The sequence below is a fragment of the Cyanistes caeruleus genome, chromosome 22 (genome assembly GCF_971803275.1).
Source record: "Cyanistes caeruleus chromosome 22, bCyaCae1.hap1.1, whole genome shotgun sequence".
Taxonomy (NCBI): domain Eukaryota; kingdom Metazoa; phylum Chordata; class Aves; order Passeriformes; family Paridae; genus Cyanistes; species Cyanistes caeruleus.
This window is the reverse complement of record NC_141722.1, coordinates 6,703,523-6,731,388: the sequence shown is the minus strand read 5'-3', so window position 1 is coordinate 6,731,388 and position 27,866 is coordinate 6,703,523. Positions and strand designations below refer to the sequence as shown.

The 27,866-nt window shown below is 59.9% G+C and overlaps 1 protein-coding gene across 11 annotated transcripts in view; it reads left to right on the top strand.

Annotated features, from left to right (window-relative positions):
- The window catches only part of AGRN (agrin), a 97,768-nt gene that overhangs the window by 67,336 nt on the left and 2,566 nt on the right, over positions 1 to 27,866 (top strand). For 3 of the 11 annotated variants that reach the window (XM_086860946.1, XM_086860940.1, XM_086860948.1), the window contains 27 exons: positions 628 to 773; positions 886 to 991; positions 1,734 to 1,847; positions 4,086 to 4,250; positions 5,598 to 5,741; positions 6,263 to 6,387; positions 6,788 to 6,893; positions 7,135 to 7,551; positions 7,632 to 7,766; positions 8,647 to 8,774; positions 10,300 to 10,414; positions 10,937 to 11,056; positions 12,121 to 12,429; positions 13,328 to 13,520; positions 14,072 to 14,287; positions 14,921 to 15,150; positions 15,769 to 15,903; positions 15,995 to 16,091; positions 17,151 to 17,315; positions 18,277 to 18,388; positions 19,233 to 19,244; positions 20,086 to 20,202; positions 21,133 to 21,322; positions 22,133 to 22,220; positions 23,026 to 23,049; positions 26,293 to 26,517; positions 27,176 to 27,279. In XM_086860946.1, coding sequence (XP_086717072.1) covers positions 628 to 773; positions 886 to 991; positions 1,734 to 1,847; positions 4,086 to 4,250; positions 5,598 to 5,741; positions 6,263 to 6,387; positions 6,788 to 6,893; positions 7,135 to 7,551; positions 7,632 to 7,766; positions 8,647 to 8,774; positions 10,300 to 10,414; positions 10,937 to 11,056; positions 12,121 to 12,429; positions 13,328 to 13,520; positions 14,072 to 14,287; positions 14,921 to 15,150; positions 15,769 to 15,903; positions 15,995 to 16,091; positions 17,151 to 17,315; positions 18,277 to 18,388; positions 19,233 to 19,244; positions 20,086 to 20,202; positions 21,133 to 21,322; positions 22,133 to 22,220; positions 23,026 to 23,049; positions 26,293 to 26,517; positions 27,176 to 27,279 — 4,038 coding nt within the window. Of the gene's footprint in view, positions 1 to 627; positions 774 to 885; positions 992 to 1,733; positions 1,848 to 4,085; positions 4,251 to 5,597; positions 5,742 to 6,262; positions 6,388 to 6,787; positions 6,894 to 7,134; positions 7,552 to 7,631; positions 7,767 to 8,646; positions 8,775 to 10,299; positions 10,415 to 10,936; positions 11,057 to 12,120; positions 12,430 to 13,327; positions 13,521 to 14,071; positions 14,288 to 14,920; positions 15,151 to 15,768; positions 15,904 to 15,994; positions 16,092 to 17,150; positions 17,316 to 18,276; positions 18,389 to 19,232; positions 19,245 to 20,085; positions 20,203 to 21,132; positions 21,323 to 22,132; positions 22,221 to 23,025; positions 23,050 to 25,063; positions 25,227 to 26,292; positions 26,518 to 27,175; positions 27,280 to 27,866 lie in introns of those variants that run through there. The other 8 variants (XM_086860943.1, XM_086860941.1, XM_086860942.1 and 5 more) reach the window with 5 other exon arrangements.

The window sequence follows — 27,866 nt, the reverse complement described above, 5'->3', positions numbered from 1 at the left end:
GAACAGGGTGTTTGATCACAGCCCTGCTCGGGGGATTTCAGGTTGCTGTCCCTCTGCGAGCAGAGCCTGAATAATTCTCTATGTAATGCCAAAGCCCAGGCTTTGATCACTCCATAAAAAGGGCCGGGTTCCCCTTCCCCCCTCTCCTTTTCCCCTTTCAGCAGCCTTTGAAATCAGCCACATCTCTGCTGCTGCGGCTGCAGCTTCCTGCAGAGCGCCAGGGATTTCAAACCTCTCCCTGCCCCAAATCCCAGCCCTCCCCAGCTCATCCCCAGCTCCCTGTGCAGGTGGGTTTGGGATGGGGAGAGGAGCTGGGTCCCAGCACGGAGCGGGACTGCCACTGCAGCCAGCGGCAGCTGGGTGGGCACAGCTGGGGGAGGAGGAGCTCGGGCCACCTGCTCGAGCCCCTTTGCACTGTCACAACCCCTGCCAGCAGTGGGACACCTGCCTCGTCCGCCTGGGGCAGGATTTTGGGGCTGGAAGGTGAAATATCCTGGGATTTGGATGGGTCTGTGCAGCTCTGGACGCGTCCTCAAACCTGGACGGGGCTTTGTCCCCGTCCCCCGTGCGTCCCCCGGCTGTGCCCCGCCGGAAGGGAGCCCTGTGCCACCGTGTCCTTGTCCCCAGAGTGCGGCTCGGGGGGCTCCGGCTCGGGGGATGGCAGCGAGTGCGAGCAGGAGCGGTGCCGGCAGTTCGGGGGCTGGTGGGACGAGGACGCTGAGGACGAGCCCTGCGTGTGTGACTTCACCTGCCTGGCCGTGCCCCGCAGCCCGGTGAGCCCTGCCCTCCTGCCGGCCCTCCCTGGGCACACAGGCACCCCGTGCCAGGACAGGCACCCCGTGCCAGGACAGACACCCCTGAGCTGTCCCCTCACTGTGCTGGCAGGTGTGTGGCTCTGACGGTGTCACCTACGCCAGTGAGTGTGAGCTGAAGAAGACGCGGTGTGAAAAACACCAGGAGCTCTTTGTCACCAGCCAGGGAGCCTGTAGGGGTGAGTCCCCTGAGGGAAGCCACCCCTCCTGGCTGGGCGTGTCCACGGGTGTCCCCTGGGTGTGTCCCTGGGTGTGTCCCTGAGGGAAGCCACCTCTCCCTGCTGGGTGTGTCCCCTGGGTGTGTCCCCTGGGTGTGTCCCCTGAGGGAAGCCACCCCTCCCTGCTGGGTGTGTCCCCAGGTATCCCTGGGTGTGTCCCTGGGTGTGTCCCCTGGGTGTGTCCCTGGGTGTGTCCCCTGGGTGTGTCCCCTGAGGGAAGCCACCCCTCCCTGCTGGGTGTGTCCCCAGGTATCCCTGGGTGTGTCCCTGGGTGTGTCCCCTGGGTGTGTCCCCTCAGGGAAGCCACCCCTCCCTGCTGGGTGTGTCCCCAGGTATCCCTGGGTGTGTCCCTGGGTGTGTCCCTGGGTGTGTCCCCTGGGTGTGTCCCCTCAGGGAAGCCACCCCTCCCTGCTGGATGTGTCCCCTGGGTGTGTCCCCAGGTGTGTCACCTGGGTGTGTCCCTTGGGCATGTCCCTAATGCCCTTTCCCTGGGAATAAGCAGGAACCGCTCACAGGGGACACCCCCCCCACCATGTCCCTGTGCTCTGCTGTCCCCATTCCTGGATCCCCGGCCATCCCCTCCAGTCCCCACTCCTGGATCCCCCGGTCATCCCCTCCAGTCCCCACTCCCGGATCCCCTCCGGTTCCCAGCGTCCCCAGGAGGATTTGCGATGACCCGAGCGTCGCTGTCCTCCCCCCGCAGCCCTGGCCACCACCCCACCGCCCCTGCTGGTCACGCACTGCAGCCAGAGCGTCTACGGCTGCTGCCCGGACAACGTCACGCTGGCGCTGGGCGTGGGAGCGGCCGGATGTCCCAGTGAGTGCCACCTCGGGGCCCCCAGGCACCGCCAGGGGAGGCTGCAGCGGGGATTTGGGGTCCTGGAAGAGGAGATGTGGACACTCCCCAGCTATAGGATCCTGGGATGTTGAAGCTGGAGAAGTCTTCCCCTGTTGCCCAATTCGTGTCCCCAAGTGCCACATCCCGAGGTTTTCTGGACGTTTCCAGGGATGGTGATTCCACCGCTTCCCTAGACAGCCCATTCCAAAACCTGACCACTCTTCCAGTCAACAAATCTCCCCAAATATCCAACCTGAACCTCCCCTGGTGCAACTTTTCCTCTGGTCCTGAGAGAGGGGACTGACCCCACCTGCCCACAGCCTCAACTGCTGGTGATCCTCCATCCTTCCAAAACCCCTGAGCCGACTCCCAGGCCTAAATCCCTTTGGAATGCGGGAGGGCAGGCTGGTGGAGTCCCCTTTGGATGTCCCCAGAGGTGCCACCAGGGCCTTGGTGCCTTCAAGCCATTGCTGGGCTCAGGGGTTTCCGCCTGCCTGGGTGACCGGAATATTCCGTGCTGGGAAAGGCGTCACCTGGGGACCTGCTGGTGGCCCAGTGACAGGTGGTGACCCCCCGTGCAGGAAGCTGAGCTGGCCGATAGCTCATTAATATTTATTCACTAATTAGCCGAGCCAGCGGGAGCGTTTGGAAAGGCTCTCAGCAGCTGAGGCTGTGGCTGCCTGATGGGGGAAAACATCAGCCCATGGAGACAACTCTGGGCTGGGATAATGCCTGAGCAGGGAGTGCTGGATAATGGGAACAGCAGCTGGATAATGGGAACAGCTGCAGGAGATGTGGGGGTGCTGCCCAGGGGGACGCTCCAGGGGACAGGAGCATTTCCATCGCTCTGGCAGGGACCATCTTCGGGTTTTCTGATGGAAATCCTGCCCCCCAGTCCATGGACACAGCTCCCTAGCTGGCTGGGACCCAGATCCCACCAGTTTGTGTGTCCCCTGTGTCCCCCATGTACCCCCTGTGTCCCCTCCATGTCCCTCCCGTGTCGCCCCCGTGCCCCTCCGTGCCCCCCTGTGTCCCCTCCGTGGTGCCCCCCGTATCCCCCTGTGTTCCCCTATGTCCCCCCCATGTCCCACCCGTGTCCCCTCTGTGTCCCCCATGTCCCTGGCGTGTCCCTCGGGGGTTGTCACCACATAAGGAGCAGTTTGAATTCCCTGGACATTCCCTTTCCTCGCTGCTCCCCAGCTGTCTCTTGCTGTCCCTTGCTGTCCCTTTCCTGCTGGGACAAGGACAGCGTGTCCCTGTCTCTCTTTGGCCGCCGTGCTGCCATCAAGCCGCTCGTTAATGAATTAATAATCAGCCTCTAATGACTTCCTTCCCCTTGGATGTTAATGGGAGAGGAGCTCTGGATGGCAGCGGGCTCGGCCTGGCGGAGGGGAGCGGGGCAGTGACGGGGGATGACAGGGGTGACAGGGTGTGACAGTGGTGTGACAGGGGTGTGACAGCAGTGACAGGGGGATGACAGGGGTGACAGCGGTGATGGGGGGTGACTGACAGGGGTGACTGGGGTGACGGGGTGATAGAGGGTGACAGCAGTGACAGGTGGTGACAGCAGTGACAGTGATGACAGGGGTGACAGCAGTGACAGTAGTGTGACAGGGGTGTGACAGGCTGACAGGGGATGACAGGGGTGATGGGTTGTGACAGGGGTGACAGCAGTGACAGGGGGTGACAGTGGTGGGACCAGGGTGACAGCAGTGACAGTGGTGACAGGGGTGTGACAGCGGTGTGACAGGGGTGTGGCAGCGGTGTGACAGGGGGTGACAGCGATGACAGTGATGACAGGGGTGTGACAGGGGGTGACAGCGGTGTGACAGCAGTGACAGTGGTGACAGGGGTGTGACAGGGGGTGACAGTGGTGTGACAGCAATGACAGTGGTGACAGGGGTGTGACAGGGGTGTGGTAGCGGTGACAGGGGTGTGACAGCAGTGTGGCAGTGGTGTGACAGTGGTGACAGTGGTGTGACAGTGGTGTGACAGGGGGTGACAGCAGTGTGGCAGCGGTGTGACAGCGGTGACAGTGGTGTGACAGGGGTGTGACAGTGGTGTGACAGGGGGTGACAGCAGTGTGGCAGCGGTGTGACAGCAGTGACAGTGGTGTGACAGGGGGTGACAGCAGTGTGACAGCAGTGTGACAGCAGTGACAGGGGTGTGCCAGTGGTGACAGCGGTGTCCCTGCTGTCCCTGCTGTCCCCACTGCAGGCTCGTGCCAGTGTAACCCCTACGGCTCCTACGGTGGCTCCTGTGACCCGGGTTCGGGCCAGTGCTCCTGCAAGCCCGGCGTGGGTGGCCTCAAGTGCGACCGCTGCGAGCCCGGCTTCTGGAACTTCCGCGGCATCGTCACCGACGGCAGGAGCGGCTGCACGCGTGAGTGACGGCTGGGGACAGCCCTGAGTGACGGCTGGGGACAGCCCTGAGTGACAGTGAGGGGACACTGCTCTGAGTGACAGCTGGGGACAGCCCTGAGTGACGGCTGGGGACAGCCCTGAGTGACAGTGAGGGGACACTGCTCTGAGTGACAGGGATGTCACCCCAACTGACAGGGGTTGGACACTGAAAGGGGTGTCACCCTGAGTGACAGGGGTGTCACCCCAAGGGACAGGGGTGGGACACTGACAGGGATGTCACCCTGAGTGACCAGGGGTGTCATGCCCCAAGTGACAGGGGTGTCACCCTGAGTGACAGGGGTGGGACAATGACAGGGGTGTCACCCTGAGTGACAGGGGTGTCATGCCCCAAGTGACAGGGATGTCACCCCAAGGGACAGGGGTGGGCCATCCCCAGCCCACCCTGTGCAAGCCTTTGGCCACTTCAGGAACCCCAATGTTTGTCCCTTTTGTCCCCCACGGTGGCTCTGGGTCTGCTTTGGGGTCACCAGAGGCCATCGGAACATCCCGACCTGCCTGGCTCCTCCTCCTCGCTCTTTCCTTGGATTTTGGAGGGAATCCCTCACCAAACACTGGGGTTTTCCCCTTTCCCACCCCATGGCAATGTTTTTTCCCCATTCCCACCCCGTAACTGTGGTTTTTTTCCCCTGTTCCCACCCCATAACTGCATTTCACCTCTTCCCACCCTATAACTGTGGGGTTTTCCCCCATCCCCACCCCATAACATTGTTTTTCCCCCATTCCCACTCCATAACTGAATTTCCCCCATCCCCACCCCATATCAGTTTTTTTCCCCCCATTCCCACCCTATAATGATGGTTTTACCCCCATTCCCACCCCATACCAGTGTTTTTCTCCCCATCCCCACCCCATCCCCACCCCATCCCCACCCCATCCCCCTGTTTATCCCCCATCCCCACCCCATCCCACTGTTCCCCCCATTCCCACCCCATAACAATATTTTATCCTCCATTCCCACCCTATAACAATATTTTATCCTCCATCCCCACCCCATAACACTGTTTCCCCCCCATTCCCACCCCATATCACTGTTTATCCCCCATCCCCACCCCATACCAGTGTTTTTCCCCCATCCCCACCCCATAACAATATTTTATCCCCCATTCTCACCCCATATCACTGTTTATCCCCCATCCCCACCCCATACCAGTGTTTTTCCCCCATCCCCACCCCATAACAATGTTTTATCCCCCATTCTCACCCCATATCACTGTTTATCCCCCATCCCCACCCCATATCACTGTCCCCCCCATCCCCACCCCATCCCGCTGTCCCAGTTCCCCGCTCACGGTGTTCCCGTTGGCAGCGTGCGGCTGTGACCCCGTGGGCTCGGTGCGCGATGACTGCGAGCAGATGTCGGGGCTGTGCTCCTGCCGGACGGGCGTGACGGGCATGAAGTGCAACCTGTGCCCCCACGGCGGCAAACTGGGCACCGCCGCCTGCCAGGAAGGTGTGGGGCACCCCTGGGACTGCCCCTCCTGCTCCTTTGGGGTTTGGGGGCTGCAGGAAATGGGATTTCACTTCCTGTAATTGGGATTCCCAGATAATTGGGGTTGTGTTTCCCATATGATTGGATTTAGGTTCCTGCATCACCGGGGTTTTGGTTTCTGTTTGTTTGGGTTTTGGGTCCTGTGTAATTGGGATTTTTGTTCCCGTATAATTGGGATTTTGCTTCCTGTGTTTGGGATTTTTGTTGCTGTTACTGGGATTTTAGCTGCTGTAACTGGGATTTGGCTGTAGTGACTGGGATTTTGGCTGCTGTGACTGGGATTTGGGTCCTGTGTAACTGGGATTTGGCTGTTGTTCCTGGGATTTTGGCTGCTCTAACTGGGATTTGGCTGTTGTTCCTGGGATTTTGGCTGCTGTAGCTGGGATTTGGCAGTTGTTACTGGGATTTTGGTTGCTGTAACTGGGATTTTGGCCGCTGCCTGCCCAGGATGTTCCATGCATCGCTGCTCTCCCTGTCCCCAGACCCCACAGCCCCCAGGTCGTGCGAGGAGCTGAGCTGTGACTTCGGGGCCTCGTGCGTGGAGGTGAACGGCTTCGCCCACTGCGAGTGCCCGTCCCCGCTGTGCTCTGAGGCCAACATGACCAAGGTTTGGGGACGGCGCCTTTGGGGTGCTCAGGGGTGTTTGGGGTGCTCAGGGAGGTTTGGGGTGCTCAGGGGTGTTTGGGGTGCTCAGGGAGGTTTGGGGTGGGCAGGGGTGTTTGGGGTGCTCAGGGGTGTTTGGGGTTCTCAGAAGTGTTTGGGGTGCTCAGGGAGGTTTGGGGTGCTCAGAGGTGTTTGGGGTGCTCAGGGGTCTCTCCCCCACAGAATCAGGCAGGAATTGTTCCCTGCCTGGCAGGGGGGACTTGCAGGTGGCACCTGTGAGCCCCCTGTCCCCACCAGGCACGCTGGGTCCCTCTGTGCCCCAGAGACGCTGCCAGCCTGCAGGGCCCCGTTGGTGTCACCGGGAGGGGCCCAGAGGTGCAGCCGAGTGTCCCCTGTGTCCCCAGGTGTGTGGCTCCGACGGTGTCACCTACGGGGACCAGTGCCAGCTGCAGACCATCGCCTGCAGGCAGGGCCAGCACATCACGGTCAAGCACCTGGGGCAGTGCCATGGTGAGTGTGCCCTGGGCAGTGCCATGCTCAGTGTCCCCAGGGCAGTGTCACTCAGTGTCCCCTGGGCAGTGCCATGCTCAGTGTCCCCAGGGCAGTGTCACCCCGTGTCCCGAGGCTGGCCCTGCCTGTCCCACCCTGTGGGACACCCCTGCCACAGCAGATTCCCTTCCCGGGGTTTGTCACCCCCTTCCCGCTGCCACCCCCGGCCTTCCCCCTCCTCACCTCCGGTGTCTGCCCACAGAGTCCGTCACCCCCGCGGGCCCCCCGGTGCCCCCCACGCCGCTGCCCACGCTGCCCCCGGACCGGCTCCTGCTGCCCCCGCCCCCTCGGGCCCCGGAGCCCACCGGGGCAGCCACCACTGTCCCCACCGGGACGGCCACCACTGTCCCCACTGGGACAGCCACCGCCCCGTCGCTGCGAGCCGAGCCCACGCAGCGAGGTCACCCCACCACGAGGCGTGTGACAACGGCCAGGCCGGCCACCACGGCCTGGGTCACCCACAGCGTGCACAAGGCCACCGTCCGCCCGCTGGTCACCGTGCCCGTGCTGGCGGCCACCGGCCGGCCGGGCTACGGCGAGTCCGGCAGCGCCGAGGGCAGCGGGGACCAGGACGCGGGCGGCAGCGGGGACCAGGAGTCCAGCGGGGCCGGATCTGCCGGTGAGTGCCAGCCCCACACCTCGGGCCCACTCGGTCACTGCACAGGGGGCACTGCCCGACGTCCCCTCGCTGTCCCCCAGGTGAGGAGGAGCCGGATGAAGGCCAGGTGATGTCCACGCCCGCCATCGAGAGGGCCACGTGCTACAACACCCCCCTGGGCTGCTGCTCCGACGGCAAAACCGCGGCTGCTGATGCAGAAGGGAGCAACTGCCCAGGTGAATTTGGGGCTGGGGGAGGGCTCCGGGGTCCTTTTGTGGTCAGGAGCTGGGGATCTTTCAAGGGGGATGACACAGAAGGGCCCAGGTGGATTTGAGGCTGGGGGAAGATTTGGGATCACTTTGGGGTCAGGAATCAGGGGCCGTGTTCCAGATTTTTCCTCACTGAAGTCCTCCCTTGTTCCTTGGGGTTCCAGTGGGACATCCCCTTTTCCTCTGGGAAAACACCAGTTTTCTTTTTAACCCATAAAGAACAGTGGCTGTGTGAATGGAAGGGGAAAAGGGAAAAGGGAGAGAGATGAAGGAAAAAAGGGAAGGGAAAAGAAAGAGAGAGGAGAAGAGAAAAGGAAAAGGAGGAGAAAAAGAGGAAGGGAAAAGGAAAAGTGAAAGGAGAAGGGAAAGGGAAAGGGAAAGGGAAAGGGAAAGGGAAAAGGAGAGGAAGCCTGTGTGTGGTTCTCACAGCAGGATCTCTCTGTCTCTGCACCCCCAGGCCTGGCACTCCTGGTGAGGCTGCAGGGGGTGTTGGCCAGCTGCCCAGGCCGGCTGTGCCCCGTGCCAGGTGTCCCCGTTGTCCCGGCCCCCCTGTGCCCCTGGCTGCCGTGGCGCGTTCTCTAACGTGTCTCTCTTGTCCCCCAGCTCCGGGGGCTGCTCTCCGGGCCGGAGCTCGCAGGAACCCGTCTGGTAAAAGCTGCCATCTCCAGCCTGGCCTTTGCCATCTGCTCCAGCACTAATCCTCCATGGCTGTCCCCGTCCCATCCCGACTAACCCGGCACTGGCACTACCCCCACACTGCCATCCCCCCTTTCCAGGGACTCCGGCGCTCCCCCGCCACCCCCTGCCCAGCTAAAGGGATTTGTCTTGTGTTCCCTCCCTCTGCCAGCCACCAAAGTGTTCCAAGGAGTGCTGATCCTGGAGGAGGTGGAGGGCCAGGAGCTGTTCTACACCCCAGAGATGGCTGACCCCAAATCCGAGCTCTTCGGGGAGACGGCGCGGAGCATCGAGAGCGCGGTGAGTTCCGTGGGATCCGGACACCATGGAGTCCGAGAATCTCAGGATCCAGGTTGGGAAAGGCCTCCAGGATCACCAGATCCAGCCCAGCACCCCCAGGTTCACCAGCAAACCCCGTCCCAATCCCCACATTCCTCGAGCTCTTCCAGGGATGGGGATTCCAGCACTGCCATGGACAACTTGTGCCAGCACCTGGCTCCCTCTTCAGGGAGGAAATTTGTCCTTAATATCCACCCTAAACCTCTTCTGGTGCAGCTTGAGGCCCTTTGCAGCCATCCTGTCGCTTCTTCCCTGGAGATGAGCCTGACTCCCTGCTGGCCACAGCTTCCCTTTGTTCTGTGCTGGATCAGAAATCCCTCTTCCAGCCTGACCTCAGTGCTGGGACTGTTCTGACACCTCTGGGATTCCCAAAGTGTTTTATCCTCGGGAAAAGTCCTGAGACAAAGATATGCCCCAAATCCTTTTCAGCTCCAGTTCAGCTGCACGACTGTGGGATATTCCTGGTGTAAATCCACTCTCCCACCTCTAAGAATCCCCTGCACCTCCAGCTGTGGGAGCAGGTGGATTTTGGGTGAGAATTTGTCCGTTTGGGGATGCTGAGGCAGTGCTGGGTGGCAGAGCAGCCACAAATCAGCTCTGCAAGGGCAGGGATATCTCTGGAGCTGATTCCAAGCCTTTGGAGCAGCCCTGGGAGCAGCTGAGCTGGGCCAGGTGGCTTCTGCAGCCCTTGTGACAATAACGATGTCCCCAGGACAGCAGTGCCGTGTGCCCGAGGGTGGCAAAGCTCCCCAAATCTTCATTCTCCAGCTCACTCGTTCAGGGGCTCCACTGGTTCCCGGTTTTCCATGGAAACACAAAACCATGGCACAAAAGTCCCCCTTGGCACACCCTTCCCGATGCCACGGTCTGTCCCCAGTGCCACCCCCCCGCCCCGATGTGCTCCTGGTCCTTTCCAGCCACCATTCCCAAAGGGGAAATGGGAACGTGGGATCGTTAATGAGTTAATGAGTTAATGAGTTAATTCCTGCCTTTGCCTTCATAGGGCTGTGCTGGCCTGGGCCGGGGCTGGTGCTGCTCACTGTCCTTCCCGCCCCTCCTGACAAATCCCACAGCATCCCAGAGCCAGGCTGGGGAGGCAGGCGGGATTTCAGGATGCAGAGTGAGGCTTTGTGGGATTTTCCCGAGTTCCTGAGCAGCTTTGCAGGGCTTTGGGAGAGATCAGCAGGACTGGGATGCCACACAAAGGGAAATCCCGGGATGAGCTGCGAGGTGGATCCGCTCTGGCTCCGTTCTGCTCCTCCTCACCGTGGGAATGGTTCCCTGTCCCGCTTTATTTATGGATCCCGTCCTTCCCTTTGCCATAAAGAGCAGGGACCGGCTGGAGCTGGCACATCCCTGTTCCCTCCCTGCAAAGGCTTGGAAGCAAATGCAAGCCTGGCTGAGAGTCGGGATTTTTCCCAGGCAGGATCCTCATCCCAGGATCTCCCCGTTAACCAGGATGTTCCCTTTGCTCCTTCCCAATCAGCTGGATGAGCTTTTCCGCGCTTCTGATGTCAGGAAGGATTTCAAGAGCATCCGAGTGCGGGACCTGGGCCAGAGCAGCGCTGTCAGGGTCATCGTGGAGGCCCACTTTGACCCAGGTAGGGCCATTCCCAGGGGCATTCCCAGCAGGAATTCTGGCTGGAGAAACCCGGGTGGAGAGGAGAGGGAAAGAACCATCCTAAAATTCAGTGGGGTTGGCTTTTTTATCTGGCAAAATTTCCATGTGGGCAGAGCTGGGAGGAACAGCACCCTAAGGAAGCTGGAAGGGTTTTCCTTGGGAAAGGAGGATTATTTTCCTTGGGAAAAGACAATTGTTTTCCTTGGGAAAAGAGGATTATTTTCCTTAGGAAAGGAGAATTATTTTCCTTGGAAAGGAAGGGTATTTTCCTTGGGAAAGAGGATTATTTTCCTTGGGAAAGGAGGATTATTTTCCTTGGGAAAAGACAATTATTTTCCTTGGGAAAGGAGGGGTATTTTCCTTGGGAAAGGAGGGGTATTTTCCTTAGGAAAGGAGGATTATTTTCCTTGGGAAAGGAGGGATTTGGGGAGGTCATGGGAAGGAAATTCCTGTTGGAATCTCCACTGTTGCTCCCCTCCCTTCCCCTCCCGGCTGGAATCAGCCACGTCCTACACGGCCGCCGATATCCAGGGGGCTCTGCTGAAGCAGATCCGAGCTTCCAAGAAAAAAACCATCCTGGTGAAGAAGCCCCAGACGGAGCACATCAAATTCATGGATTTTGGTGAGTGCCCTGGGATTAGGGTTTCAAAATGCCAGGGGGTCTCTGCTGCTCCTGCCAGGGCTTTGCAGCTGCGGCACCAACCCTCCCAAAGCTTCCCCAGGTGGCTCCGGAGGAATCATGGAATGCTGGGGGCTGGGAGATGAATGATCATCCAGAGCGTGGGGCAGGATCTTCCTGCTCCAGCCTGGCCTTGGGCACTTCCAGGGATCCAGGGGCAGCCTCAGCTTCTCTGGGAAATCCAGTCCAGGGCCCAGAATTGTTTTGTCCTCAGGAAAAGCAGAAAAGGGTTCAAATTCCCCTGTTTCCATGGAATATGGCCGGTGGCGCCCATGGAGGTGTGGCATAGAGCCCAGCCTAGAATTCCAGGGGGATAGCCAGTCTGGGACTCCTCCTGCTCCATCCCTGCCAGAATTCCTGGGAAAAGTGGGCACATGGAGCCTGGCAGAGGCACAGCCCCACCACCACTATCCCAAAAAACCCAATTTTTGTCCACTTTGAGGCCTCTTGGGGTGCAAATTCCTCCTCCAGGACCAGGCAGGCTGCCCCTCCATAAACCCACCTCTGACCCCAAAACTGACCCACCCCTGACCCCAAAACTGACCCACCCCTGACCCCAAAACTGACCCAAATCTGACCTCAAATCTGACCCACCTCTGACCCCAAAACTGACCCACCCCTGACCCCAAAACTGACCCACCCCTGACCCCAAAACTGACCCACCTCTGACCCCAAAACTGACCCACCTCTGACCCCAAAACTGACTCACCCCAACCCTAAAACTGACCCACCTCTGACCCCAAAACTGACCCACCCCTGACCCCAAAACTGACCCACCCCTGACCCCAAAACTGACCCACCTCTGACCCCAAAACTGACCCACCTCTGACCCCAAAACTGACCCAAATCTGACCTCAAATCTGACCCACCTCTGACCCCAAAACTGACCCACCCCTGACCCCAAAACTGACCCACCTCTGACCCCAAAACTGACCCACGCTGACCCTGCCCCACACCTGCCCCCAACCCTTTCCCCCTGAGCCTGACCGCCCTGTGCTGTGTTCCAGACTGGATCCCGCGGCTCTTCACCACCACCGTCACCACCACCACGGCCACCACCATGGCCCCGGCCACCACCCGCCGGCTCACCGCAGCCACGGCGGCCCCGGGCCAGCCCCTGGAGCCCGTGGGCAGCACCAGGAGGCCAGGCCCCGGTGGCAGCCGTGGGAAGCCCACCCGGCAGCCCCCTGGCACCGGCAGAGCCCCCCGGCCCTGCGAGTCACAGCCCTGCCTGTACGGTGGCACCTGCGAGGACGACGGGCAGGACTTCACCTGCAGCTGCCCTGCGGGGAGAGGAGGGGCCGTGTGTGACAAATGTACGTGCTGCTCCCAAAAAATCCCCCCTTGCGAGCCTGAAAAATCCATTCCCGTGGGCGGGGGTGCGGGCCCGCTGTGCCAGGTTGTTCCAGCCTGGATTTGGACACTTCCAGAGATGGGAAACAGCTACAAGACCATGGAGTAGAGACAGAGGGACGGGGGGAGGTGCAAACCAGCCCCCAGATCAGCCCTGGCACAGCAGGGCTTGGTGCCACCAGCTGTGCCAGCTCTGCCACCACAGCTCGTGTGGGTCCAAAAGGCTGGAAAAGGTGAGCAGGAGCAATTCCTCCCCAGCTCTGCCCTGATACCAAAGAGCTCGGGAGCTGCTGCTCTGTTGTCCCAGCTCATGGCAGCATCACCTGGGGCCACCCAGCGTCACCCAGAGCCACTCAGGGTTACCCAGGGTCACCCAGAGCCACTCAGGGTCACCCAGGGTCACCCCACTGTCAGGGTCACTTGGGGTCACCCAGTGTCACCCAGCATAACCCAGTGTCACCCAGTGTCACTCTGTCACCTGGGGTCACCCAGGGTCACCAGAGGAGTCTGGGGTTACTGCTCTGAGTGTCTGGAGGGATCGTTTCCTGGGAGAACATTCCCTGAGTGGGATAATTCCCAGGAGAACATTCCCTGGAGGGATCGTTTTCCAGGAGAACATTCCCTGGAGGATAATTTCCCAGAAGAACATTCCCTGGAGGGATAATTTCTGGGAGAACATTCCCTGGAGGGATAATTCCCAGGAGAACATTCTCTGAGTGGGATAATTCCCAGGAGAACATTCCCTGGAGGGATAATTTCCAGGAGAACATTCCTTGGAGGGATAATTCCCAGGACCCCATCCTTCACAGGCAGGAGAACATTCCCAGCTTTGTGTCCCTGTGTCCCCTCCTGTCCCCGCAGCTGTCGGGTACTTCATCCCCAGCTTCGGGGGCAAATCCTACCTGGCCTTCAAGACCATGAGGGCCTACCACACGGTGAGGATTTCCATGGAATTCCGGGCCCTGGAGCCCAGCGGGCTGCTCCTCTACAATGCCCAGAAACACGGCAAGGATTTCATCTCGCTGGCGCTGGTGGGCGGCTTCGTGGAGCTCAGGTGAGCCCCAGCACCGGGAATTTACATCCCAGCACCGGGAATTTACATCCCAGCACAGGGAATTTACATACCAGGACTGGGAATTTGCATCCTAAAAAGCCTCTAAATGGACAAAAATCGGGATTTATTTTTTTTTGGTGGGGGGGATGCTGGAATAGGCAGGGAGCTCATTCCCTCTTTTTGGCAAAGTGAACTCGCTGGTCTCACTTTGAATTTCAAAAAGCTCCAAGGTGTGGGAGGTTGGGGTTTTTTTGAGAGATCTTTTTTTGGTGAGGTTTTTTTTTAACTGGGAGAAGAAATGCGGAGAGAGGGGAGAAAAAGGCAAGGGAGGAAAGCGCCAGAGTGGCTTTTTTTGTATTCCAAAATCCAAGGGTTTGGAATAAGGGGAGGGAGAGGACAGAGCAGGGACAGGGTGGGAGGGAGAGAGGAAGAGGAGGGGGAGGGAGGGAGAGAGGAAGAGGAGGGGGAGGGAGGGTCCCCAAGTGGCACGGCAGCCCTGGCACAGCCCAGCTATGGCACCTTTGGGCACAAGCACCAGGCTCTCCCGGCAGGTTTAACACTGGCTCCGGCACGGGCACGGTGACCAGCAAGGTCCGCGTGGAGCCGGGCCGCTGGCACCGGCTGGTGGTGACGCGGAACCGGCGCAGCGGCGCCCTGGCCGTGGATGGGGAGCCCCACGTCAGCGGGCACAGCCCCCCGGGCACCGACGGCCTCAACCTGGACACCGACCTGTTCATCGGGGGCGTGCCCGATGAGCACATGGCCCTGTGAGGGTGGCACTGCGGCTGGCGGGTGGCACTGGGACCATGAGGGTGGCACTGGGCCCATGAGGGTGGCACTGGGACTGTGAGGGTGGCACTGGGCCCGTGAGGGTGGCACTGGGGCTTTAAAGGGACACTGGGCCCGTGAGGGTGGCACTGGGCCCGTGAGGGTGGCACTGGGCCCGTGAGGGTGGCACTGGGCCCGTGAGGGTGGCACTGGGGCTGTGAGGGTGGCACTGGGCCCATGAGGGTGGCACTGGGCCCGTGAGGGTGGCACTGGGACCGTGAGGGTGGCACTGGGACCGTGAGGGTGGCACTGGGCCTGTGAGGGGACACTGGGTCTGTGAGGGTGGCACTGGAACCATGAGGCTGTCACTGTCCCGTGAGCGTGGCACAGCCCCTGCCATGGTGCCAATGCAGGGCTGGCTCCCATCTCACCCTCAACCGCAGAATCCCTCCCACCTTGCTCACCCTGACACTCCATGGGCAGCCTGAGCCCGCTGCCCACCAGAACTCCCTGGCGATGAACCCAGGGCCCAACACCAGAACCCCCTGGGAACAAACACCCAAAGCTCCCTGGGGACAAACCCCAGAACCCCCTGGGGACAATCCCAGGGCCCAACGCTGTCTTCCCCTCAGGGCGGCCGAGCGCACGGCGGCCTCGGCGGGGCTGCGGGGCTGCATCCGCCAGCTGGGCATCAACAACCGCCTGCACGAGCTGCGCCAGGGTGCCGGCGACGTCCTCTACGGCAGCGCCGTGGGCGAGTGCGGCACCGAGCCCTGCCAGCCCAACCCCTGCCAGCACGGCGGCACCTGCCACGCCAGGGAGGCCGACATGTTCCACTGCCAGTGCCTCGAGGCCTACACGGGTATGGGCATGGGCACCGCTGGGCTCTGAGGGGGTTTTGGGGTACAGGGATGGGCATTGTGGGGTTTTCACCCCTCTGTGGGTTCTGAGACAGCTTTTGGGGTATAGGAGTGGGCACTGGGGGATTCTGAGGGAGTTTTTGGGGTTGCTGTGGAGGGTGAAGCCATGTCCGGTGCTGTCCATAAATTCCAGGTGGAATATGGAGATAAGGGCCAGGATCTGGCTGTCCTCATGCCCCCAACAATGTTCCCTTTAGGGGCATTAAACAATGTCCCCTCAAGGCATTTTAGGGGTGTGATGCCCCTCCATTTGTGGGGTTCACTGTGGGGAAATTCTTCTGAATTGAGGGATTGAGCATGGGATTTGCCTTTGGGCACGGGAATTGTCTGCCCAGGCTGGAGTCACCGTCCCTGGAGGGGGTTATCAAAGCCTGGAGGTAGCACTCGGTGCCAGGGTTTTGTTGCTGAGGGGCTGTTGGGTCGTAGATTGATCTCCAGGACCTTTTCCATCCTGGTTCATTCCGGGATCGTGTGGGATTGTGTGGGAAGCAGCTGAGGCGGGAGGAGAGGCTGTGGGGGACCCTGGGGGGGTTGGTGACGAGCTGCCTGTGCCACCGCAGGGCCCACGTGCGCCTTCGAGAGGAACCCGTGCGAGCCCTCGCCGTGCCACGCCTCTGCCACCTGCCTGGTGCTGCCCGACCGGGGAGCCCTGTGTGCCTGCCCCATGGGCCGCCAGGGCCACCTCTGCGAGGAAGGTGGGACAGCAGGGTGGGGCTGGGGGAGCCCTGAGGGCAGCTGGGGCACTGGCCATGCCTCCCGACCCTCACGCTGCTCCTTTGTGCCCAGTGACAGAGCAGGACCGCTCCGTGCCCTTCCTGCCGGAGTTCAACGGCTTCTCCTACCTGGAGCTGAACGGGCTGCAGAGCTTCGTGCCCGACCTGCAGTGAGTGAGGGATGGGGCAAATCCCCACCCGCAGCACCCTGAGCACGAGGGGCATCCTCACCTGGCAGGGGTGCCACAAACAGCCCTTGTGCCACAAACAGCCCCCTGTGCCACATCCACCTTCCCTGTGCCACATCCACCTTCCCTGTGTCACATCCAATGCCACAAACAACCCCCTGTGGCACCTTCAGTGCCACCTCCACCTTCCCTGTGCAACATCCAGTGCCACAAACAGCCCCCTGTGCCACAAACAGCCCCTGTGCCACAAACAGCTCGCTGTGCCACATCCACCTTCCCTGTGCCACATCCAGTGCCACATCTAGCCTCCTGTGCGACATCCAGCTCCCTGTGCCACATTCAGTGCCACCTCCACCTCCCCTGTGCCACCTCCACCTCCCCTGTGCCACCTCCACCTCCCCTGTGCCACATCCACCTCCCCTGTGCCACCTCCACCTCCCCTGTGCCACCTCCACCTCCCCTGTGCCACATCCAGCTCCCTGTGCCACCTCCACCTCCCCTGTGCCACCTCCACCTCCCCTGTGCCACCTCCACCTCCCCTGTGCCACATCCAGCTCCCTGTGCCACATCCAGCTCCCTGTGCCACATCCAGTGCCACCTCTCCCTTCCCTGTGCCACATCCAGCTCCCTGTGCCACATCCAGTGCCACCTCTCCCTTCCCTGTGCCACATCCAGCTCCCTGTGCCACATCCAGTGCCACCTCTCCCTTCCCTGTGCCACATCCAGCTCCCTGTGCCACATCCAGCTCCCTGTGCCACATCCAGTGCCACCTCTCCCTTCCCTGTGCCACATCCAGCTCCCTGTGCCACATCCAGTGCCACCTCTCCCTTCCCTGTGCCACATCCAGCTCCCTGTGCCACATCCAGCTCCCTGTGCCACATCCAGTGCCACCTTTCCCTTCCCTGTGCCACATCCAGCTTCTCCCCCTTGTCACTTCTGCCACCTCCACGGTCTCAGGCAGGCAGGGTTATGCCAAGGGAGGCGGGTGTGGAGCAGGAGGGCAGCAGGATGGGAGGGTATCCACAGCCCTGCTCTCCTCAGGGACAAGATGTCCATGGAAGTGGTGTTCCTGGCCAAGAACCCCAGCGGGATGATCTTCTACAACGGTCAGAAGAGCGATGGCAAAGGGGACTTTGTGTCCCTGGCGCTGCACGAGGGGCACCTGGAGTACAGATACGACCTGGGCAAAGGGCCAGCCCTGCTCAGGTGAGCCCTGACCTGCCCGTCCTGGTTTTTACTGGGACATCCAGCTTTAGATTCCCGTTTATTTCCAGCTGAGGGAGCAGGAGCTGGAGCTCCTGCATTTCCCCTTTCCCGTGCACTCCCTGTCCTCCGAGTGCCCCAGGGCTGACTCAGAGCTTCCATGGACAATTCCAGGTCCAGGAGGGGAGCTCAGCCCGCAGCATCCCAAAGACAGGACAGGAGGAAACTCCTCAAAGCTGCATTAGGGGAGGTTTAGGTTGGATATTTGGGAGTTTTTCCCCTCTGGAAGGGCGGTCAGGGATTGGAACCACCCCTGGAAGTGTTCAAAAGACGTGTGGATGTGGCACTTTTGGATGTGCTTTGGTGAACGCTTCCAGGGCTGGAGATTCCACCACAGTTCCAATGTTCCAAAGCCCTTTCCATGAAGGAATTTTCCCAACTCTCCAACCTAAACCTTCCCTGAGGCCGTTCCCTCTCCTCCTGGCCCTGTTCCCTGGGAGCAGAGCCTGACCTGGGGCTGTCCCCTCCTGGCAGGGATTCATGGAGAGCAGTAAGCTCCTTCCCGAGCTCCTTTCCTTCAGGCCAAGCCCCTTTCCCAGCTATAATTTTTATATTTTACCTATAAAAATAAGATCTCTATCCTGTGGAGAACCCACAGAGAAAAAATGTAAACATATCTAGAAAGAAAAGAGTTTGATGGACATGTACAGTAACCATTACCAACCCATGAACTGAGATTCAATTATTTGAAACTCAAATAATTGAAGAAATAAATGAATGAGAATGAATTCGACTCACACGTGGTGCCTCGTGACACCAGATCAAAATGAGCAGCAAAGCTTTGGCCATTCTGCACGGAGCACAGGTGTCCTGCCCGTCTCTGCTGAGACAGGTTTCCAGGTTTTGCAGGTTCTGAGGGCACAGCTCTCACCTGGGAGCTTTCTTTTCCCTTTTTCCCCCTCAGGAGCAAGGAGCCAGTGCCCCTCAACACCTGGATCAGTGTCCTGCTGGAGAGGAGCGGCCGCAAGGGCGTCCTGAGGGTCAACAATGGCGAGAGGGTGACGGGGGAGTCGCCGGTGAGTCAGGGAGGGACGCCCAGCCCTACTCTGCTCCTGTGTGGGAGGAATTCCTCAGGTTCCTGGGATTTAAATCGTGGCTTTGAGGGTGGAGAAGTGGGCAGGGAAGGATCCCTGCATCCCGTCCCATGGGACAGCAGCTCCCAGCCCCTCTCCCTCGCTGTCCCTGCCCAGGAGCCCAGCCAGCTTTCAGGGATGCCTCTGATGAGCCCTCCCCACTCTCATGGACGCCCATCCCTTATTTCAGGTCCTCACCTGTCCCTGTGTTGGGACAGGTACATGAGGCACCTGTGGGTCAATAATGACATTGTTAATTAAGGGCCTTGATGGGTGTCAGGAGCCCCCTGAGCAGCGAGAGGAGCTCTGGGAGCAGGGAGAGCCCCTTGGCCCTGCTGCCGCTGCATCCATCAGTGCTTCCAGCCTTTTCCCAGCTGGCAGCTTCCAATTCCAGCCTTTCCCCATGTCCCTCCTGCTTCTGTCCCTTCGTTCCTAGGGATTCCCTCCCTCCCTCCCCATTTCCAGGAAGCTGAGAAGGCAGGAAAAGCCCTGCTGGCTGCCGACTTCACCCCTAAACCCACCAGGAACTGCGGCATTCCTGCTAGAGAAGGGATTTTCCTGCCAGAAAAGGGATTTTCCTGCCCTCACTCTCCTCTTTGGAAGCTCCTCTTGGAGCAAAGCAGAGCCCTGGGTGGCAGTGACCCTCCTGCCACCCCCAGAGCCACCCAGCCCCGGTGGCAGCAGCCCTGCCTGTTGCGATGTCACCCCACTGATGTCCCTTTGTTTTTTTTCTCTCTCCCTTTGATTTTCCTTTGTATTTTTCCCTTCCCTGCTGTCTGGATCCCAGAAATCCCGTAAGGTACAGATAAGTATGACCCCCCCCACGCCTCCATCTCATCTGCCATTGGCACCTCGTTCTTTCTTTGTGTTTTCCATCCGGATCTCAGTGTTCCACCCTGTCCCTTTCCCATCTGATTTAGGATCCCTGTAGTTTAGAGCCGCTCATTCCCTCTCCCGTCCTTCATTCCCAGCCAGTTGTTACCTTTTGTTTCGGGAGCATTTCAATTAATCCCATTTTATTTTGTTGTGTTAATCCCACAAAACATTAGCTAGTGATCCATGTCACCCTGTCCTTGCTGTGGCCCTGGCTCCATCCCAGAGAATTCCCAGGAATCCTGGGGCTGCAGCCTCACCTGGGATTTTCCAGTGGGGCAACAGCAAGGAGAGAATTTTCTCTTCCAAAAACACCATGTGGGGTGCAGGAGAACCTCCTCAAGCCATGGGATGTGGGAGAAGCTCCTCAAATCTGGGCTGGATCCCTTTGGAATGTGCTGGGATTTGAGCACGCACCCTGCAGAGGCTCTGAGCGATGGTTGGGTACCCAAATTCTGGGGGTCACATGAAAGCAGAGCCCCCCTCCAGGCCTGAGGGTGTGGGAACAGCCTCTCCCCAAAACCCAATCCATGGGAAACCTTTCCCAGGTGCCTGCTGGGGGTGGCACCTGGCAGTCCTCGGCATGAGGAGGTTTCCTGCAGGCTCCACCCATAGAATCATCAATAAACCATCATGGAATGAAACATCACAAATTATCATCCAAGATCCCAAACTGAGAGAGCCACGAGGATCACCAAGGGCAGCTGCCGGGCCAGGGGACAGCCAGGAACATCCTGATTCCCTCTGGGTGATCCCTGTTTCCACAGGTGCCCCACATGGTGCTGAACCTGAAGGAGCCCTTCTACGTGGGGGGAGCCCCCGACTTCTCCAGGCTGGCTCGAGCGGCTGCCATCTCCAGCGGCTTCCAGGGAGCTGTGCAGAGGGTGAGGTCCTGCTGGTCATCCCAGTGTCCTGCTGGTCACACCAGTGTCCTGCTGGTCACACCAGTGTCCTGCTGGTCACACCAGTGTCCTGCTGCTTATCCCAGTGTCCTGCTGCTCATCCCAGTGTCCTGCTGGTCACACCAGCGTCCTGCTGGTCACACCAGTGTCCATCTGGGATAGCGCAGTGTCCTGCTGCTCATCCCAGTGTCCTGCTGGTCACACCAGTGTCCTGCTGGTCACACCAGTGTCCTGCTGGTCACTCCAGTGTCCTGCTGGTCACTCCAGTGTCCTGCTGGTCATTCCAGTGTCCTGCTGGTCATTCCAGTGTCCTGCTGGTCATTCCAGCGTCCTGCTGGTCATCCCAGTGTCCTGCTGGGACAGCCCAGTGTCCTGCTGGTCACTCCAGTGTCCTGCTGGGACAGCCCAGTGTCCTGCTGGGACAGCCCAGTGTCCTGCTGGGATAGCCCAGTGTCCAGCTGGGACAGCCCAGTGTCCAGCTGGGAGATGCCCCACGTGTCCTGGGACGGACCTGGGAGCTGTCCTGGTGTGTGGAGCATCCCTGGAGGAAAAGTGGCACTGGTGGGGGACAGGAGGGGAATCTGGGGTCACGGGGACACATGGAATTGGATTCCTGTTGGAGGAATGCATTCCCTTCTCAGGGATGGATTCCCATGAGAGGGATGCATTCCCATCTCCTCGTGTCCCCTTCCCGCTGTCCCCATGTCCCCAGGGATGGCTGGATCTGTGGATCCCAGCCTGGTGTGGCCTGGAGGGACCTTCAGGCTCCCCCTTTGCCGTGGCCAGGACACCTCCACTGTCCCAGCCCGGCCAACCCGGCCCGGGGCGCTGCCAGGGATGAGAATTCCCATTTTCCCGGGAAATCCCTGCCAGGCGCCAGCCGCCGGTGGCTGAGCCCGTCTCCTCCCACAGATCTCGCTGGAGGGGGTGCCCGTGCTGCAGGAGCAGAACATCCGCAGCGCCAGGGAGATCTCCCCGTTCCGGGGGCACCCCTGCACCCAGAGCCCCAACCCCTGCCAGCACGGGGGCACCTGCAGCCCCAGCATGGGCACCTACGAGTGCTCCTGCCACAGGGGCTTCTCCGGAGCCCACTGCGAGAAAGGTGCGGCCACGGGGGGCACGGGGGACCGGGGGAGTGACACTGGAGGTGGCACAGGGAAGGTTGGGGTGGCACTGAAGGTGGCACAGGGGGCTGGAGGTGGCCATGGGGAGCTGAAGGTGACACTGGAGGTGGAACAGGGGCTGGAGGTGGCACAGGGAAGGTTGGGGTGGCACTGGAGGTGGCACAGGGGGCTGGAGGTGGCACTGGAGGTGACACAGGGGGCTGGAGGTGGCACTGGAGGTGACACAGGGAAGGGTGGGGTGGCCATGGGGAGCTGGAGGTGGCCATGGGGAGCTGGAGGTGACACAGAGAAGGGTGGGGTGGCCATGGGGAGTTGGAGGTGGCCATGGGGAGCTGGAGGTGGCTATGGAGGTGACACAGGGAAGGTTGGGGTGGCCATAGGGAGCTGGAGGTGGCCATGGAGCTGCAGGCTGGATGGAAAAGCTGAATGGAAATGTCCTGTGCAAGTTCAGCCCATCCAGCAGAGGGATCATGATGCAAATGAGCACAAATCAGGATGTTCTGGGAGAGGAAAACCCTTGGAGAGCTGGGCTAGGGAATCATGGAATGGGTTGGGTTGGAATCCCATCCATTCCCATTCCCATCCCAAGCTCTAAAAAATCCCCAAACAAGCTCTGAAGCTGCTCAGATCCCTCCAGGGGCTGACATTTCCTTGGGGACAGCTTTGGGTGTGTCACCGTCCTGTCGGGAATGCTGAGGGGGGATTTTCCCCATCTCCCAGGAGAGCCAGGAATTCCCTGGCATTTCCTGGCAGCTCCTTCTCCCATCTCCCTGCTTTTCCCCCTTCAGTGATCATCGAGAAGGCGGCTGGGGATGCCGAGGCCGTCGCCTTCGATGGCCAGACGTTCCTGGAGTACCACAACGCCATCACCAAGAGGTACCAAAGCCCCAGACTGGAATATGGGCTGATTTGGGGAGGAAAAGCTGGGATCTAGGAGCTCCAAACCGGGGCTGGATGTTCCCAATCCTCCCTTCCGAAGCGGGGCCGGTTGTTCCCAGTTGTCCCCTGTTGGTTTTCCCCCAAATTCCCAGCTCCAGGCCTGGTTCTGCAGCCTGGGGAAACTCCTGGCTTAGCCCAGCCTGCTTTGGGAATGGGATGGAGCTGGATCCTGAGCGTGCCAGGCTGGAAGTGCCACAGGGATGGGACATCCCTGCCCTGGGACTGTCCCACCCTCACATGGGGAGGATCCTGTGGTGTCCGTGGCTGTGCTGGTCCTTGGGAATTGTGTCTGGGAATGAGCAGAGCTCCCCCTGAGCTCCCCCAGCCTGGGAATTTCTCCTTGGGAATTGTGTCTGGGAATGAGCAGAGCTCCCCCTGAGCTCCCCCAGCCTGGGAATTTCTCCTTGGGAATTGTGTCTGGGAATGAGCAGAGCTCCCCCTGAGCTCCCCCAGCCTGGGAATTTCTCCTTGGGAATTGTGTCTGGGAATGAGCAGAGCTCCCCCTGAGCTCCCCCAGGCTGGGAATTTCTCCTTCAGGAGCCTCCTGGCCCGCTGTGGTTTGCTCAGTGCCCTTCCTCCCTCCCCACGGGGGTGAATCCCCACCTCCAGGGCGCTGGGATGAGCTCCCGAGGCCATTCCCGGTTTCCCAGCCCCGCAGGGGTGGGGGGTGTCCGTGTGGAGCCGTTGTCTGTCCGTGTCCATGTGTCTGTCCCTTCTCAGTGTCGCTGTTTCTGTTTTCAAGCCACCTGAGCAATGAGATCCCAGCGTAAGTATGGCCCCGCCACCCTCCCCATCCTCACCATCACCCCAAACACGGGGCAGTCCTGCCAGCAATGGGGGGAGGAATTTGGGGTCTCTCCCAGGTTTTTTGATGGAAAACCATTCCCATTGTGGAGTGAGAAGGGCTCAGGTGCTGGAGCTGTGTCCCAGGCAGCTGCTGTCCCCCCAGCACGCCTTCATTGCATCTTAAAATTAACTTAAATTAATTGAGTTTTCAATTTGAAGCTCGACTTTATTAAAGGTGAGCACAAGGAATGAAAATCCCTGTGGCTTCCTGCTCCAGCAGCAGCCAGAGGTGTTGGAGATGGAAAGTGGGGCTGCTGATCCCGGATTTTTCCAGTGTGGATGTGGCACTGGAGGAGGCTGGGCTGGGCACTGGGAGCCCCTGGAAACATCTCCAGTGTGGATGAGGGGTCAGGAAAAGGGGCAGGGCAGGAGATGGGGAGAAATCCAAACCCCTGGACAGCTGAGATTTGATGTCCTGCGTGGAAGGGAAGCCTGCTCCGAGCAGGAACATTCCCTGCTCCATGCTGAACATTCCCTGCTCCATGCAGGAACATTCCCTGCTCCATGCTGAACATTCCCTGCTCCATGCAGGAACGTTCCCTGTTCCATGCAGGAACATTCCCTGCCATGGGAAGGAGGAATTTTTAGGGATCTCTGCCTGTCCCATCTCATCCCACCTCATTCTGTGTCCCCAGGGCCGTGGGGCTGAGCTGTGCCTGTGCATGGGGGGCTGCAGAGCCATCGCCTGCATGTCCATGGCATTGCGAGGGGCTGGAAAGGCATTTTCAGGAATTTTAGGATTATCCTGAATGTCCTCTTAAGATGGGAAGTGTTGTGACCTCATAACTGTCCCTGTGCCCCCCTCCCCAAGCCTGCTGGCTTTGTGTCCCTGCAGAGGGAACGTCACCACTCCCAGCCTTTTCCTGGCCTTTTCCCAGCCTTTTCCTGACCTTTTCCCAGATTTTTCCAAGTCACTTTGGGCTGTGCTGCCCCATCCTCTAAGGAGTTTCTCCCACATCCCCCTGCTGGGTTTGGCCACCCATAAAAGTGGATTTTTCCTCCTCCAGGGAAGCTCCAGGGTGTGTCCTGGGCGGGATCAACATTCCCATGGTTTCTCCAGGCCCTGACTTGCCCGTCCTGGTTTTTACTGGGACATCCAGCTTTAGATTCCCGTTTATTTCCAGCTGAGGGAGCAGGAGCTGGAGCTCCTGCATTTCCCCTTTCCCGTGCACTCCCTGTCCTCCGAGTGCCCCAGGGCTGACTCAGAGCTTCCATGGACAATTCCAGGTCCAGGAGGGGAGCTCAGCCCGCAGCATCCCAAAGGCAGGACAGGAGGAAACTCCTCAAAGCTGCATTAAGGGAGGTTTAGGTTGGATATTTGGGAGTTTTTCCCCTCTGGAAGGGCGGTCAGGGATTGGAACCACCCCTGGAAGTGTTCAAAAGACGTGTGGATGTGGCACTTTTGGATGTGCTTTGGTGAACGCTTCCAGGGCTGGAGATTCCACCACAGTTCCAATGTTCCAAAGCCCTTTCCATGAAGGAATTTTCCCAACTCTCCAACCTAAACCTCCCCTGAGGCCGTTCCCTCTCCTCCTGGCCCTGTGCCCTGGGAGCAGAGCCTGACCTGGGGCTGTCCCCTCCTGGCAGGGATTCATGGAGAGCAGTAAGCTCCTTCCCGAGCTCCTTTCCTCCAGGCCAAGCCCCTTTCCCAGCTCCCTCAGCCATCCCAGACCCAGCATGGGTGGATATTCCCTCCTTGCCATGGGACAATTCCCGGCTCTCCCAATCACTCCAGGCGCTTCCTGCTGGGCTCTGAGTGGGGTGAAGAGCTGGAGCTGGGTGAGGATGGAAAGGTGAGGAGAGGAGAGGAGAGGAGAGGAGAGGAAAAAGGAAAAAAGGAAAAAAGGAAAAAAGGAAAAAAGGAAAAGGCAGGCTGGGTGGGTCTCCTCGCTGCCCCACGCTTATGGCACGCTCCCCTTTTTTCCCCATCTGAGTCCCGAGGCGCTGGATTTCCCCTGGGAGCCCAGGTGAGTGTGCCAGGCTGTGCCTGCCTCGTGGCCTGCCTGTGCCTCAGCATGTCCCTGTGTCCCTGTGTGTGTCCTGTGTGTCCCCTCCTGCCTTTTTATCCTGAGGGATGAGCTCCGCACAGGGGGCCAGGCTGGGTGACCCCAAAGGACACAGAGCCCTGTCCCACCCTCCGGATGCAGCGTCCCTCGGGAATAAAAAGCTCTCCGTGTTGTCCCTCTTGTCCAGTCTCTGTGTGTCCCGCTCCACCTGTTGCCAAGGGCCTCCTGCCTGTTCCAGAGGAAAAAATTTGGTTTCCAACCCAGGGAAAATCCCATCTTTCCTTCATTCCTCCCTTGGGAAAAAGTTTTGTTGCCTCCATCCCCTCCCTGTCACAGTCCCCAGGGTGCTGAGGCTGTTGTGTCTGGGATTGATCCTTGCACTCCATGAGGACAAAAGCAAGGAATCTCCAGCTGGGTCTTGGGGAACGTCCCAGGAGAGCTGTGCAGCCCCACTCAGGAGCACAGGAGGGTGGGGGAACTCCAGCCTTGGCATTCCCAAGAGTGGGAACTGCCTCAGAGACCTCTAGGGCCGTTCCTTGGAGCCTCTTGCCTGGCTTGGAGCTTCCCATCCACTACCAGGAATTCTGATCCCACAAAATCTGTCCCCCTCAAGGGCAGCAGTTTGGGACAGACCCTGCCTGTGTGTCCCAATCGCAGGAGTGGGATGGAGGCCATCCCAGCTGGTTTGTGGGATCCTATCCCAAAATCTGCCCCTCGTGCGGGCAGCAGGTGGGACAGACCCCATGGGTGGATCCCAGGAGTGGGATGGCGATTATCCCAAAATCTGCCACCCCAAGGGCAGCAGCTGGGGACTGACCCATCCCAGGAGTGGGATGGAGGCCACCCCAGCTGGTTTGTGGGATCGTATCCCAAAATCTGCTCCTCATGAGGATATCAGGTGGAACAGATCCCATGGGTGAATCCCAGTCCCAGGAATAGGATGGAGGTTATCCCAAAATCTGCCACCCTTGAGGGCAGCAGTTTGGGACAGATTCCACAGGTGAATCCCAGGAATGGGATGGAGGTTATCCCACAGTCTGTGACCCTCGAGGCCAGCGGGTGGGGACAGGTGGGGAGTCCCTGGGAAGAGGAGGCTGCTCCGAGGAGCCAGCCGTGGCTTTCCCGGCGCAGCTCCCAGCGCTGCTCTCCCTCCCCAGCGAGAAGGCCCTGCAGTCCAACCACTTTGAGCTCAGCATCAAAACCGAGGCCACGCAGGGGCTGCTCCTGTGGAGCGGGAAGGGGCTGGAAAAGTCGGATTACATCGCCCTGGCCATCGTGGATGGCTTCGTGCAGCTGAGCTACGACCTGGGCTCCAAAGCTGTCACCCTGCGCTCCACAGTGCCCGTCAACACCAACCAGTGGATCCACATCAAAGCCTCCAGGTGAGGGGGACAGCAGGATCGGGATTGATCGGGATTGATCAGGATCGGGATTGGAATGGAAAAGCTGGGAATGAGGCAGCTGAGCCCGGTGATCCCCAAGGATCTGTCCCTGGATAAGGATAGAGGGGAGGTCATGTCCTGCTGGGAAATACCTGGCAATGTGCAAGGGGACAGAGCAGGAGGGGTGGAAGGGTCGTGCCTTGGATTTGGGTTTCACATTCCACTCCCGGTGGGAGCGAGCTGGGAGGTGGGAGTGGGGAGGGATCACAGCCCTGGAGTGCCAGGGATTCCTGCTGGGATCTGGCAGGGCTGGGACTCTGGCACCCAGGGGTGCCAGAGGGGACAGTCCCCATCACTGGGTGGCACCAGAGCAAGGATTGCATCCAGAGGGATGCTCCACTCTGCAGCTGGAAAAGCAGGTGGGACAGATCCCATGGGTGAATCCCAGGAATGGGATGGAGGTTATCCCAAAATCTGGAACTCCCGAGGGCAGCAGGTGGGACAGATCCCATGGGTGAATCCCAGGGGAGAGATGGAGGTTATCCCAAAATCTGCCAGCCTGGTGGTTCCCAGTGCCAGGACGTGCAGGGACCAGCCCTGGGCTGTCTCTCGGAGGTTGTTGATGGATTCCTGGTTTTCCCCCCTCCCTCGGGAGCAGGGTGCAGAGGGAAGGGTCCCTGCAGGTTGGGAACGAAGCTCCCATCGCCGGCTCCTCTCCTCTTGGGGCCACCCAGCTGGACACGGACGGGGCGCTGTGGCTGGGTGAGTCCAGGGGAAGGGACATTCCCAGTGTCCCATGGGAGGATTCAGAGCTGGAATGGGGTGGGGATGTCCTTCCCTTCCCTCAACACCACACCTTGACCTCCCAGGTGGCCTAAAATTTCCTACAGATGCTTTCCTGTGGTGCCACCGAGGGAGCAGTGCCAGTCCTTGCCATGGCACCGCGTCCCCCGAGGCAGCAACAGGCAATTCCAGCCCGAACTGGTGTTGGAAGGGACCTTAACGCCCCTCCAGTGTCACTTCCAGACGTGTCCCACTGTCCCAGGCTGCTCCAGCCTGGCCTGGGACGCTCCCAGGGATGGGGCAGCCCCAGATCCTCTGGGAAATCCATTCCAGGGGCTCCCCACCCTCCCAGGGAGACCCCAGTGGTGGCAGTGTGACAGTGCTGGGGCCAGGCTGTCTGTCCCCTGTACCCTGTCCCTGCCCCGAGCTGACCATGGCTGTCCCCACTCTGTCCATCCCCTGGCCCCTGACCTGAGCTGTCTCCTGTCCCTGACCTGACCCCAGTTCCTGATCCCTGTCCATCCCATCCCTGTCCCTGTCCATCCATCCCCTGTCCCCTGTCTCTG